This window comes from Marmota flaviventris, chromosome 1 (assembly GCF_047511675.1).
Source record: "Marmota flaviventris isolate mMarFla1 chromosome 1, mMarFla1.hap1, whole genome shotgun sequence".
In the NCBI taxonomy this organism is placed as follows: Eukaryota; Metazoa; Chordata; class Mammalia; order Rodentia; family Sciuridae; genus Marmota; species Marmota flaviventris.
The window spans coordinates 77,542,364-77,557,103 of record NC_092498.1 but is presented as its reverse complement, the minus strand read 5'-3'; the positions used below and the strand labels follow the sequence as shown (position 1 = coordinate 77,557,103).

At 33.2% G+C, this 14,740-nt stretch overlaps 1 protein-coding gene across 1 annotated transcript in view; it reads right to left on the bottom strand.

Annotated features, from left to right (window-relative positions):
• Ahr (aryl hydrocarbon receptor) overlaps positions 1–14,740 on the bottom strand; it is a 46,719-nt gene that overhangs the window by 31,754 nt on the left and 225 nt on the right. The window contains exon 2 of the mRNA XM_027932762.2: positions 3,568–3,755. Within this exon, the coding sequence (XP_027788563.2) occupies positions 3,568–3,755 (188 nt within the window). The remainder of the gene's footprint in view (positions 1–3,567; positions 3,756–14,740) is intronic.

The window sequence follows — 14,740 nt, the reverse complement described above, 5'->3', positions numbered from 1 at the left end:
TCCTTCACTTCGATATACTGTTTCCCTAACAGTGGGAGAGTGGATCCAACTGGGCACAAAATCCCAAGCAATGTCAGCATGCTCAAGTCTCCTAGTTTGTATTTAGTATTTATTCAGTTTGTAAGGGTGACCTTCAAAATTTTATTCTCTTTGTGCTCTAAAATGTTGTGCTGTCTTCCCTGACCATTAGTGATCTGGTGAAGACTTTGGGATCTCTTTTGATTTTAATCAATATTTTTTCCCCTTGCTTTCCATCTCACTCTATATTCCTGGACTGAACAACCTAAGGTACTAAATCAGATGTGTGCACATCATTAAAATCCAAAGAAATACATTTAGATTCTTCCTAAAATTTTGTATTTTTAAATTTTTCCTTCTACAAGGAAAGCAAATAATTATTTAAAATTTAAAAATAAGGGATAATCAAGGCCAAACTAAGACACTGTCAAAGACTCTGTAACATGCTCATTAAAATACTGATTCCTGAGTTTTACATAAAACCTACTGAATCAGCATATAAGACATATACCCTAGGATGTGCATTTTAATAAGCTTTCTAGGTAATTTCTAATGCACAGTGAAGTTTGGAACTATTATTATTAAAGATCTAAAATTAAAAGATAATATAATGAATAAAGGAATTAAATGAATATGTAATGAGATCCTACTGTCAAATATACTTAACGAAAATTAAAAAAAAAAACTCATTAATTGAGAGCTGAGAAAATACTTTTTAACAAATGCTGTAACATTCTTTTAAAGATAAATTCTGGAATCTCCTCTGAGGCATTAAATAACAGGACACCTAGCTATTCATATGTGTGTGTGTGTGTGTGTATTTACACACGTACACATATAACATGCTTTAAATGTACATGTGTGTATATCTACATGTTCATATACACACATCTGCCTTGAGGGCAGTAATTTTTTTTTTTAAGAGAGAGAGAGAGAGAAAGATAGAGCGAGAGATTTATTTAGATAATATTTATTTTTCAGTTCTCCGCGGACACAACATCTTTGTTTGTATGTGGTGCTGAGGATCAAACCCAGGCCGCATGCATGCTATGCGAGTGCGCTACCGCTTGAGCCACATCCCCAGCCCGAGGGCAGTAATTATGTTAGTACTTAAATGGCATGCTGGTTACTCTAAGCAGCTTCAGTTCTGGTCCTCTACTTTGAAATAGGAAAAAACTTCCTAGTTTTTTTCCCTCTTTTCCATATATGTAGTCTGATTCCTTATTATAAAAGCAAAGAAAAATGATTCAAGTCAGTAAATATTTACCAGAGTCTAAGGACTAAAGCCTTCCATCCTAGTTGAAATACTTAAATTTGCAATACATATATTTTCTTAGCAAAATATCTACTGATAGTAAAAAAACAAAACAAAGCAAAAAAACCTGAAGTTCCTTTCTAACAAGATTGTATGATTAATCGTTACTCAAACATTAAAACTCTCTAATGACAGAGGATGTCTTATATGGCATGGAATTCCCCACTACACAATGAAGCAGTAGGCTCAGCATATCAATAAATGCTAAAGATGAGGACAGAATTCCATGAAGCTGGGCCTGGATGCAAGGTTACGATCTATAGCAGTGACTCCCAAAATTCAATATGCATCTGGCCCCACAAGCAATGTATGATTCCATGGGTGTGTGTGAGTGTGTGTGGAGAATTAGCATTTCTAACAAGTTCCCAGATGATGCTGATACTGCCTGTATGGGTACTACTCTTGCGAACCAGAGATCTAGGAGAAAAGTCCTCAGAGCTTTGCTATATAAGGGTTCGCAGAATAAAGAGACAACTGAGATATGATCAGGAAAAACAATATAAGGAATCCAGAGACTTGAGTTCTAGTTTCAGATGTATCACAAAAAGACTAGATAACTAAAACACACACACTCATGAACACACTACCAAATACTGCGTAAGCAACCTTCAAGATGAAGGGTTTGATAAGATGAAACTGAAAATTCGAAGACTTTTTATTCAAATCTGAGAAAACCATAGTGTCTACTATGAAACTTTTGAATACATAATCCTTCCTGAAATCACTACTTATAAATTGGCATATATTAATAGCCCAGACCATAAGTGTTATACTATACAGCTTTTGTCCAAAAGAAAAAACAAGCAAGCAAACAAGCAAGCAAAAATATGCTTAGACTAAACACATCAAATCACAGAAATACGAATCTAAAGGGAAACTGTTTTACAATATTCTAAACACAAATAACAAATTCAAGTATTTGTAAATGTGTTGTCTAGATACTGCCTAGTGACCTAGACCAGCACTTTCAAATCATCTGGGAGCCTGTTAGAAATGTAGAATCTCTGGCCACAGAGAATAAGGATCTGCACCTGCTCATGATCCCTGGGTGACTGTAAGTACACAGAAATTTGAGAAGCATGGGTATAGGCCACTTGGAATTTCCCATTAATTCCTTTACTATAGTTTGTAAAATAACATTTTAAAAAGGTAATTTCCTTGAAAAAAATCTATTTTAAATTTATAAACAGATAAAATAAATTAAGGAATTATTTTACAGGAGAAAGTCCACTGATTAGACATAAGAGAATGAAGGGCAGGGGTGAGGAGAGAATAGGAAGAATAGTAGAATTAATCAGATACAACTTTCCTATCCCTGTATTTGAATACATGACCAAGGTTATGACCACATCATGTACAACCACAAGAACAGGATCCTAATTAGAGTAAGTAATACTCCATGTATGTATAATATACCAAAACTCATTCCCTGTCATATATATCTAAAAAAGAGAAAATAAAATAAAAAATTAAAAAATTTTTAAAAATAGACAATTTAATATATATTCAAGACATAAAAAAAATCACATTGAAAATAACTGCTTCACATTGAAATGCTATTTTCAACAAAAACTTCCATATAAAACACTCTATGATGACAAAATATTAAAAAGACACAAATATCATGTAGGCCCTTAGCTCCAAACCCTAACTTTCATGGTTGAGTAAACTGAGATACAGGGATGCTACCTGTTTTGGTTAAAGTCAAATAGTTTGTCAGTGGCAAAATGGAGAATGAAATCCAATTCTATTAATTCCTATGCTGAAGAGCTCTTTCCAGTGAAGAAAAAAAAAAATTATATTTTCTTGCAGTAAACACATAAAGGAGTAGAAATACATATATAATTTTGAAAGGATAAATGAAATAACATACCACAAAAACAAAAAATCCAGCAATAATATCTTTGCCTTCTAAAAAAGAGAGAGTGACTTTAAAAATTAAACTGGAAGATAGAGAACTTGAACATATAATCGGAGTAAAACTTCTAGATACATGAATTTCAAAGACTGACAGCATATATCATTCAAGTGGCTGCATCTGTTTAATGAATGAAACTGGAAAACTGATTTTAGAAATAATTAAATTTGGGTTTGTCACCTAAGTTTTTCTATATAGTAGTAAACAAAACTTTCTTTCATAGATGGCTACTTTTTACAGTTCTCAACAAAGAAATATCCATATTTAATATAAGTATTTTATGTTGTTACAGAAAAATTAAACCCTGCTGTCATACCATCAAAGAAGCTCTTGGCTCGCAGGTAACTGACACTAAGCCTCAGAACTGAAAGTTTGTCCAGCTTATTAATAACATCTTGGGGAAAAGGCAGCAGGCTAGCCAAACGGTCCAATTCTGTATTAAGTCGGTCTCTATGTCGCTTGGAAGGATTTGACTTGATTCCTTCAGCCGGGATTGGCTTTACTCTGAAAAACAAACAAAATACCATAAAAATCCTTTAAAAAATATAAACCAAAAAATTCTATTGCATTATAACATCTCTCAAATATTTCTCTAATAAAACAAACTTCAAAAATCTACTTCAAGTTTACATAAATCTTGCCCAAATCTTCCTTTTATATCTTAATTAAGAAAAACAAGGGAAAGAGTAAGATTCTTCATAATATTTTATTAAAAACCTTATGAACTCATCATAGGAAAAATGTTAAATATATTGTATGAATACTCTTACTTACTAAACTTCATACATATGAAGTGTTGTAATTCCCAACTGACAAGTCTACTAGGATATTTTTTCCCTCACCCAAACACAGCCATTGTTAGAGGAAAGAAAATAAATGTATAATAAATTATGTAAAAATCATACTTCCTTTTCTGTCTTCCATAAGAAGTATCTTAGCATCATTTATGTTGTAGATGAATAGAAAAACCCTATTTAAAAAGTTTATCTTCACCATTCCCAGCTTCCTCTATTTATACATTTCATAATCATTCCAATAGTAACGATTTCCCAAGCCCTCTTGGTATCTAGAGATGTTCCTGTAGCCATTCAATGTGGTTCTCAAATATTAAAACAGTAATAAATCCAACCATAGTTATTTATATTTGTTTAATTAAAATTAATAGAGGTTAACTGTGATTACTGGAAACTTTTGCTTTCATTACTAGGCAATAACTCCACTTAATAATAATTAAGCTTTCATAGTTTGTAATCTGAATTAGAAAGTTCAATGAAACCTCACTTCAACTTAATCCAGAGATCATCTGATACCCACAGTGAAATATAGAGAAGACAATAGAAAACCAAAGTGATTTTTAGACTATATCTCTTTATACCTTTCCAAAAAATTCTTAAAGACATTTTTGACAAGGCAAAAGAATTATATTATGTTAAAAAGTGGAAAATAACCTGGGTAAAGTGCTATTAATTTGATTCAATCAAAACATTTTTAGATAATTCATATTTAAAATGATATACATGGAAAATAAATATTTTACATAGATGATGAAAAAGTAAATATGGAATTTTAACATGTTAATTACTCAACCCTAGCAAGTAATATCTTCAGCACCTTATCTCTGTTTTTCTCTATAATAGTTCATGTTATTTCTATTTTTAAAAGGGTATCAAATTGGCAAAGTAGTATATAGATAAAAGTCAATACTTTCTCTAGACTATTTTCCTATAATCATGCTGTATCAAATCAAATCATTTTGTAATCAAATTCAAATCACATCTATTTAGGGTATTTCTCTAATTAACCAACTGAATTTCAACCTTTACTTATAATTCTTGTCTACAGCATTGTATAGTTCTCTACTGTTTAATAACTAGTTAACAAATACTTATTCCCACTCATAATATCCTAGATAGCCCAGGAAAACACTCTTCTACATATTCAAAAAAATGTCGTGGAAGCTATGTAGAAGGAACAATTGCCTTAAGAAAAAGATTTTATAGAAAAAGGTAGCATGAGGGGGGAATCTTGAAAAATGCAAAGAATTTCATAAGGAGGTACAACTGGGGGCGGAACTGTGGGAAGTCCCTATCTGCAATGTGAAGCACAGATTGAAAGTGAGAAGGGGAAAACTGTTGTGGCCACTTTCTTTCAACAGTCCTTGAACATCTACCATGTACCAGGTGCAGAATACTTAGCAGTGAACAAAACAGACAAAAACTCCTGTCCTCATGGAGCGTACATTTCAGCTGGAGGACAGGGAAATAAATGAACAAACATACATTTTTTCCAGGTGGTGACTGTTAAGAAAAATAAAGCTGGATAAGGAGTCAAGAAGAGATGGAGGTGCTGGTTTTGACAGCCAGGGAAAGTCTCCCTGATGGGACGTTTCAGCAGGGGTATGTATGAAATGAAGGAGGAGCACATCCCATCTGATGAAAACATTTTCAAAATGGAGAAAACACCAGGTTTCCTCAAAGTCCAGGTAGAAAACCGGATTTTGCTGTCTGAGAGTCATCTTAAGCTTTGAGTTGGGGTCTGCACAATCAGCCCTGTTTTTTCAATCTGTCTTTGGTGATAGAGAATATGGAAAGCAGGGCAGGGGATTGCTAAAGTTAGAATTTCATCACCAGGAATTTCTTTGCAAAACATACATCTGCTTACGTTACTCCTCCGATTAAAACCTCTCAGTAGCTCTGAACTATCCACCTCTCTTCACAAAACCTTTCACAACCTTTCTAGCCTCTGTCTACCCTCTGGCTTCATTTCCTCCATCAGACTTCTTATCTTATTACTTATTATCTTATTGTTACATATTACATATGTAATAATTATTATTACATCCCAGAACTAAGAAATTTCTTAGAGTTATCAACATTCACTTTGGTACGTTAAGGCAACCTCTTTGTTTTGTCTTACCCACTTTGAGTCCTTGCTCAAGACTTTTATAAAAAGTCATCCCTGGGCTGGGGCTGTAGCTCAGTGGTAGAGCGCCCGCCTCCTCGCACTTGTGGGGCACTGGGCTTGATCCTCAGCACCACATAGAAATAAATAAAGATATTGAAAAAAAGTCTTCTCTGACCTGCTTTATAGTGGATTAGATACTCCCAAATGGCTTCTATATCTTGAACAAATGTTTTACAGAGCCATTACATTAAGGAATACTCTATACAAATAACTTCACATAAATTGAAAATGTATACACAGTCTAGTCCTGAACTCTTGGTAACTTTCCAGTGATGATTACAAAACACTGGGGAGAAGAGAGTAACACAAACACTGAAGCAAGACAAGTTATATGACACAGGGGAAACAACAGCAGCTCTAAAGCAGTCTCTATGTGGTACTGCTGCCTGTTGAGTGCTGGCTCTTTGTGGTAGTCAACCCTGCACTAGATTCTGAGGCTGTTTCTTTACATAATGCAAAACTGCCCACATCTCTAGTGTACTGCTGTATACCTTATGAAATATTTAGCATGAGAATCTAATTTCCAAAAGTCAAGTACTGAGCAACTTCTCTCCGTATAGTTGTCTGTCGCTCACATTACAACAGAAGCATCGTCATTTTTGTAGCCCCAGGGTCCAGCACAGTAGTTGATGCAGGGTAGATTCTCTATTTATGTTTGCCAGACAGAAGTGTTGAGAAAAGAAAGGATCAGAGCCTGCCCACAGGCAGTGATGGTATGGATGGTAAGAAAGGAGTGGCTTGAAGAGGTTTAACCCAGACTCAAATGGGCACTGAACTAAGCCTAGTTGGTAAGGGAAGTAAAGGAGAGGAAAACACTGATCCAGGAGAGGTTTCAGATGACTCTGGGCTTTGTAGCTTAGAAAAATAACTATGTTTCCCAATGGGAGATACATTAAAAAAGGAGAAAAGTGGCTTTAGTGATACTTGCGTTTAGGTATAGGCCTGAGGAAGAGGTACAGGCAGCAATATCTGCCTTATCACTCCTTATCACCCAGGAGGAATATAAGACAGACTAGAGAAGAACCAGGATATCTAGAAGCCACAGAAGAAAGTAAAATACACAGAAGAATTAAGTAAGGTCGGGATAGAGAAGTACTCAGCACTTCAAATCTGCTGTGTTTCCACTAGATTTCAAGCTTTTAAACAGATTGTTAAAGTACTACATTTGGCCCTGATTTGTAAGAAATATTCAGAATCATTTTGTGGAAATATTTCATATATGCTCATACAAATAAAAGCTGCACAGAATAAATGTAAATAACCAATTACAGTTATCATAGGTAATACTAATGTTTTTATTTTTATAATGTCTTTAAACCTATACCATCATACAATGGCAACTAATGTTTAAATAATAGGTTACATTTTAAATATAAATAAACATCACCTGGAGATCTGGAGATCAGAAATCTGAAATAAGAGAGACTATGTAAGATGTTGATGAGGCAAAGAAGCAATTTATTATTTTTTTAAACCTTAACCTCAAAAATTCTGTCCCAACTTGTAAAACAAAACTGTTGTGAAATAAGGCCCTAGCTGACTGCATGTCATGCTTCTGTTTTAAAAGCCCTGCACACAGTAACTACTGGTGATAACAGGCCCCACAGTATGTCCAATAACCGTCTGAATGTTATCTTAAAGTCTTCATAACCTCCCAATCTAATTGTTAGCCATAATTTGTGCCCAGTGTTTGAAGCAATGTCCTCAAAATTGACAATCCAGTTTAATAACAAAATTAGTTGAAGTTTTTTTTAATATATTTATTATAAAGCATCAAAATGACAATGCAAAGATATAGTTTCAGTGATCCTATAAACTTAAAGTGATGTTTTCTAACTAGAAATTAGCTCTCAGTACTGAGGAACTTCTTTTGTCACTTCTTTTCTCTGGGCAATTTAATCTATTACCACTGTTTCAATCTACCTGCCAATAACTGCAAATATCTTTATTGGCAGTCCCTGTCCTGTATGTCCCCATTCATGGTTTTCTGGAACTAGGGCCCACTCTTCTCAGCATCTATGATGGTCCTACTTTCCATCCACCAGCTAGGAAATGTGAAATATTCTTCAACACAATCCCTCTACCAAACAAACTACACCCAACAAAGCCCAACCTCAACCCATAGTTATTCTTTACTTTCTCCTCTTAGCTCCAGTGTATATGTACTCATCTCTGAATAAAAAGCTCAAGTGCTTATAAATTTTGTGCTTATTATAATATTCAGTCAAATTTCATTTATATGGTGGATATTGCTGGGTATTTTATTCCCTATATGAAGAAAAAATAATTTACAAAAATTTCTGAGATTTCTGGTTGGAAGTCACTTTGAATATGTCGGAATTCTGCCACTATCCTATTGCCGCTTTCTAGTTATGATGGGCTCTTTGCTTTCCCTGTAAGATATAGAAAGCATAATTTCTAGCACAACACATTAAAAATAAGAACCAAGAAAATGAAATATGCCCTAGGAATTGCTAATCTTCCCATAATATTTTAAAAAATCATTATGAATGTTCTCTTTTCTTAAATTTTCTATGCATGTTCACTTTTTAAAAGAAAAAATCAATACCCCTTGATCCTACATAAATCTGGATCTTTCATACTAGAATCACTGAAACATGGCCAGAAAAATTTTAAGTGATGGAAACTTGTTAAATTAGTGAATCTCAAATATCTACTATGTGCATGGTACTACATGCACTAGCTCTGACAGCTACAAAGATAAAAGAAGATTCTATCTTTAAAGGGCTTACTTTTCCTACTAGGAGGAACTATATACTATACCAAGACAAATCAAGCATAATTTATTGCTCAAAAATTTATATGCTATAAAAGTGATGTACCAGATGCTTAGATGAAGATGTGGGTATCTAAATCAGGTGTTAAATACAAGCAAGACATTTCTGGTTTCATGATAGTAGAAAACATAACTTCTACAACTATCTTGCTCTTTCAGAAAAATCACACCAAAATAAGGAAAACAAAGAGAAACACAAACTGTCTCCAATAAACCTAAGAAACAGCTAAACCTAGATGCAAATAAATAAAAAGATGGAAAACAGGTAGAAAAGAAATCAATGGTAGCACACAACTAGAAGAAGAATGTAATCATAGCATATGATAATAAGCATAATACTTATTTCAGCAGTAAATAATATTTAGATAATTGAAAATAATGAAATATTGAAAGTGAATGTAATTCAAAATTGCCACGATGGAGACAGATGACAAAGGTTAAGGAGAGCTGAAAGAATGCTAAAATCCTTAACTCCCACATAAGACATCAAAGGATAAAGCCTAAATTGCTAAATTTAAGAGAGTACCATAAACACACACATGTATATGTATGCAGGCATATGAACACTACATATATATACATACATATAATTGACTTTTTAAATGTGCATGTATATTATAAATAATAGGAATACATTTTAAAACAGTATTTCAATAAAAAGGAGGACCAATTGAAAAACAAAAATGAGATAAAGCACATTGATATGTAAAGGACACCTCAAGTAGAATATATGGGAACCTAAATATTCCTATTATCACACACAAGTGCAATCCCAACATATAAGTGCAATTACCTTCTCAACCTTTATTTGCTTATGAAATTGACAATATTTTTAAAGCAAAAATGAAAGGATATAATCATGTCCACAGACTGTCAATGTAAATATAATTAGCAATCTTTTTGGAACTAATTTGACACTACCTCTTTGAGTATAATATTTGGTTCAACCCTAAAAGTTCTACCCAAAAATTCCCCTTATAGGGATTTTTCCTAAGGAAATAACTAATAAGTAATATAAGAATTTACATATCACAAGGATATTCTCTAAAATACTAGTTAAAATATTGACAGATTGGAGAAACAGAACTTCCCCCAAAATGAAAACAGTGAAAATTATGGAATACATGGCTATGTAGCCATTAAAAAACAATGTTTTAAGCGAAGGAGATAGGTAACAAATTAGCAAGATAGGAAAAAAGAGACTCCAAGAGGAAAGGACATGAATGCAAGCATGAGATGAGCAAGTATAAATCATGATGGGAAATGGGAAATAATTTACTTCAGCCACAATGCTATCTGAGGAGAAACAGTGGACAACAGGAAATCCTTAGGATATGGGTGTACCACATGCATCACTGAACTTGTTCACTAGACAGTACTGTGAAGCTGGTTAAGAACATAAGCTTTGGAACCAAAAGACCTGGGGATCCATCATCCAAACTCAGGATTTTTATGTACTACCCAACTGTGTACCTAAACTTTGGTATCTATCCATAAAACTTAATATTGTTTCCTTAGTACTATTATAAAAATAAAATAAGGTGGTATATGTAAAACATTGTTTTGTGTCAGAGTAAATGCTAATAAACAGTTGATTGTTATATTAAACCACTATGCAAAAAGAAGTGTGGAAGTACAAACGAACTATTGTTAAAGATTTGCATGGTTTTGCCAGGTGCTTTGGCAACTTCCTGTAGTCCCAGAGAGTCAGGAAGCTGAGGCAGGAGAATCACAAATTCAATGCCAGCCTCAGCAACTTTGCAAGGCCCTAAGAAACTCTGTCTCAAAAATTTAAAAAGGGCTGGGATGGGATGTAGTTTAGTGTTAAAGGGCCCCCTGAGCTCAATCCTCAGTATCAAAATAAATAAATACGTAAATAAAAGATTTGCCTGGTTTTATTTCTATGTAATTGTCTTAATTAAATTCAGGAATAAGCATGTGCTATGTAAGTTTATTCTCAATGAAGTGACACATTTCAGTCGCATCTGAAACTGAGAACATAATCATCTACTGCCTCTCACTGTTTCATAGGAGAATTGATTGTTCTGTGATAATGTAAGCTATAATTATTTAAAGAAAAGGTCTTATGTTCCTATCTCATCTGTATCTTTAACAGTCTTCACAATTTATAAAATGCTCATTGTTCTATTAGTTTTAACTGTGATAGTGGCAGTGTAGGAGTAGACTGTCGTGTTTTAGTCATAAAACTTGACTAGATCTATAACAGTCAGGAAATTCGATCTCAACTTTTACTTCAGATCCAGTGCTTTCAATTTGTACAGTAAACTTTCTTTCCTCTTTTTGTCATTTAAGGTTACCTATAAACATTTTTACTCACTTCAGTTCATAGTCCAAAGTGTGAGAGTATTGATAGCCACAACATATAAACTTTCTGAATAAAGCTATTTGAGAGAAATGATGGAGAAATAGTTATATAATTGAAAAGACCCACCTTTATATTTCAAATGCTTGTTAGAAAATGGCATCACACTACATCTATATGAAACATTTAATGAGGATAATATATTGAAAATAATAATACATAAATAAATGTATTATATAAATGAGGTTCGTGATGTTTAAGGAGGTTAGCAAGAATAGCAAGAAAGACAATGCTTTTATATCTATCTTATTAGTATGTTAATGAAGTCAAAGATTTCATCAGTGTGCATTTTAACAGAGGACCCTCCAATGCTCAGAATACTTCCAGTCCTGACACCTCACCTCACTCTTTCTGGCTTAATCCCCACTACTGCTGGAATCATCTTTCAGTGTGGCTGTCATCAACTCCACAGCTATTCTTTGTAAACATTCAGTACTAACTTCCTAGAAATATGGTAAATTGAAATGCCATTAATTTTTTTCTGTATTAGTAAAACTTCAAAAATATATTCAAATTTATTGTCGCTGAAAGAAAAACAGATTCTATTTAATCCTACAGTGGGCTTTTCAACTCTCTTCATGAGACAAAATAGACAAATACACAGAAACTCTTTCGTCTCCAAAGAGAATAAAAGAACAGGATGTAAATAAAAATGTCTGTTCTCTCTTTTAGAAGGTTTACTAAGTATGGAACAATATTCGAAGAAAAGTTAGTGGATTCTACTCCTAATATTGTCTTTGAGATTTTCTTCTTGAAGGTAGAAACATGGGATTGTATGCAAGGTTGTTACAGATTCTATAAATTCCTAACATTCATTGCTCCAAAAAGAAGGGGAACATCTATTCAGAGTCTACTTTGTATAAGACACTTCAGTGAAATTAAATTTAACACATTTAAAATGTATTTCCTACTAATAAAGATAATTTTCAATGTGACACCTACCACTAGAGGGAGTTTATTTTGCTCAACAAATTCAAATGACTGAAAGAGCTTCAGGTTAAAATTATGTCACCTACTTTATTCCAAAATTTTATGGAATTGTATAAGCAAATGACCACCTTTTTAAACAGTTCCATAATAACTGCCATAAAATAAAATAAAATAAAATGGCTATAATTTAAAGAGTCCAAGTAAAGTAAATCAGAATAGCATAGCATCTTCAAGTCAATATGTCTTTTTCCCAAGGTTATCATGTTTTAGGCCTCATTAGCTACAAAATAGTAGTTTAATTTAAAAATTCATATTAAATTTACTAGAAAGTTTAATGGTCTCATTCTTTGAGCAAACTTTGATTAACTGCATTTTTATTTTTATTCAGGTAAAAATAACTTCAACACTTTCACTTGCTCATCTAACTGTCAGCACTAGACTTTTCTTATAGAAGAAACTGGTGACACTTAAAACATCTATATGATTAGAAGCAATGCATGGTGATTGGTAAATGTTTGCTAAACATTTATAATAACTATTAATATCTATAATAAAGTGTGGATGAATGAGAATACTTATAGTAGAAGAAAGTATTAAACGCAAGGATATTAAAGTCTAAGGAAGTATCAAAATGCATTCTACTGCTATGTATAACTAATTAGAACAAATAAAATAAAATAAAATGCATTAAAAAAGTCTAAGGAAGTACATTAAAATATTAAAATAATATAATAAAAGAACATCTCATTCAAAAGGAAAATGTAGTATATTAAAAGGGAAAAATCTTTTATAAAATATTAACTAGAAAACCCCAAATGTTAAAACTTTATAATGAATATAAAATTAAGGTACTTGATTTTGTTTATAAAGCAATCTATGTCCTTTTATAACCTACTGACTGAAACTTAATGTCTTTAAAACCATTCAGGGCTTCAAATTTTCTTACCAAACACATAAAAGCCTATTATAAATTATGCTAAGTGTATCATTATATTAATAAATACATGGAATAGGCATTATAGACTGCCTTTCAGTTTTAACCATCAAGAACAAAATCAAATTAGAAAAACATGCTTTACTTTACAAAACCTTTCTACAAAATAAAAATATTATAAATCAATGTCTCAGAATTGTCAAGACAGAAAATTGCTGACTAGACAATATTGCTGTCAGATACACTGTATTATAAAACCTCTTTCTATATTATAACCAGTCTATCTACAGAGTCCTCTGTTAATGCAAAACTATTAAGTGAAAGGTCTGAAGACCTATGGGAACTGAAATTTTTAAAGGAAATTAAAGTTCCATTAAAATGAAACTTTAGGTAACTAACTTTATATACTGTATAAATATGAAACTGCTATTTTTCTGGGTTCTCATATAGGGACAGTTAAGTCAAGTTTTAAGTGAAAAGTACACTTCTGATTTCTTCTGACTAAAAGTTTAAGTGTTTTCAAAATTGTTCACGAAAATTTGAAAAATGCTGATGAAACTCAGAAGACAATAACACATCAATAAGACTCACAAAAGGAAATCTGTCTGAAGCGCTGATTTTTTTTCTGAAAACATCTTTTTGATGTATTTATTTGTCATCTCATACAAACATTCCACCAAAACAAACACCCCCAACACCACCAAAAAAAAAAAAAAGGAAGAAATTCCAGTGTAGTTACACTATTACAATAGACAAAACTTTGAAGTAGGGGAAAAGGGAATTACAGGTAGATATTAAGAATGAAAACTTCTCTCTCAATAAAAACTGTTCTAAATCTTTTACTTTACAGACCCTAAAACCAACCCAAAAGTGATAAGAAAGCTGCTTCTAAAGATAGCTAAGAATACTATCCCCTGTGGAACCTGCCCACTGCACACTCCTACCTGCTCCCATCCCTGTAACTCTTTTTAACGATATTGTCACTACAAAATTACTGCCTAATAATTAAATAACGTGGCACAACATTAAGCCAACTGCTGTGGAGGAAAAAAAAAATGCCTTTAACAGCACTCTGCATCTTCCTTCAAGACAGCACGTGTTTGGCTCTTTAAAACATCTCACCCCACAAAGCTTTCTACCAAGAATCAGAATTAAGACTGTCCTCTAACCTAACCCATGAGGATATTTAGAGTGGAGAGGGATTTCAAGACAGGTTTAGGCTAACTAATCCAGGAACACCACAAAGCAGGTCAGAGCTGTCAACAAATTAGTACCAAATAAGAGATTACAGAGTTGCAAATGTCAGAGGGCGCGTTTGCTCTGGTAACCCGGGGTGCAATTATTTTAAATGCAAAAACTGGAAATAAGAGAATCCAAGTCCTGGGTTTCTCCTCTGGCCTTCAACTCTCCATTGGGCTGGCTGTGTGGGGAATGGACCTAATCCCCCCGGATCGCGGGGATTTGGGGGCGGGGTAGGGCCG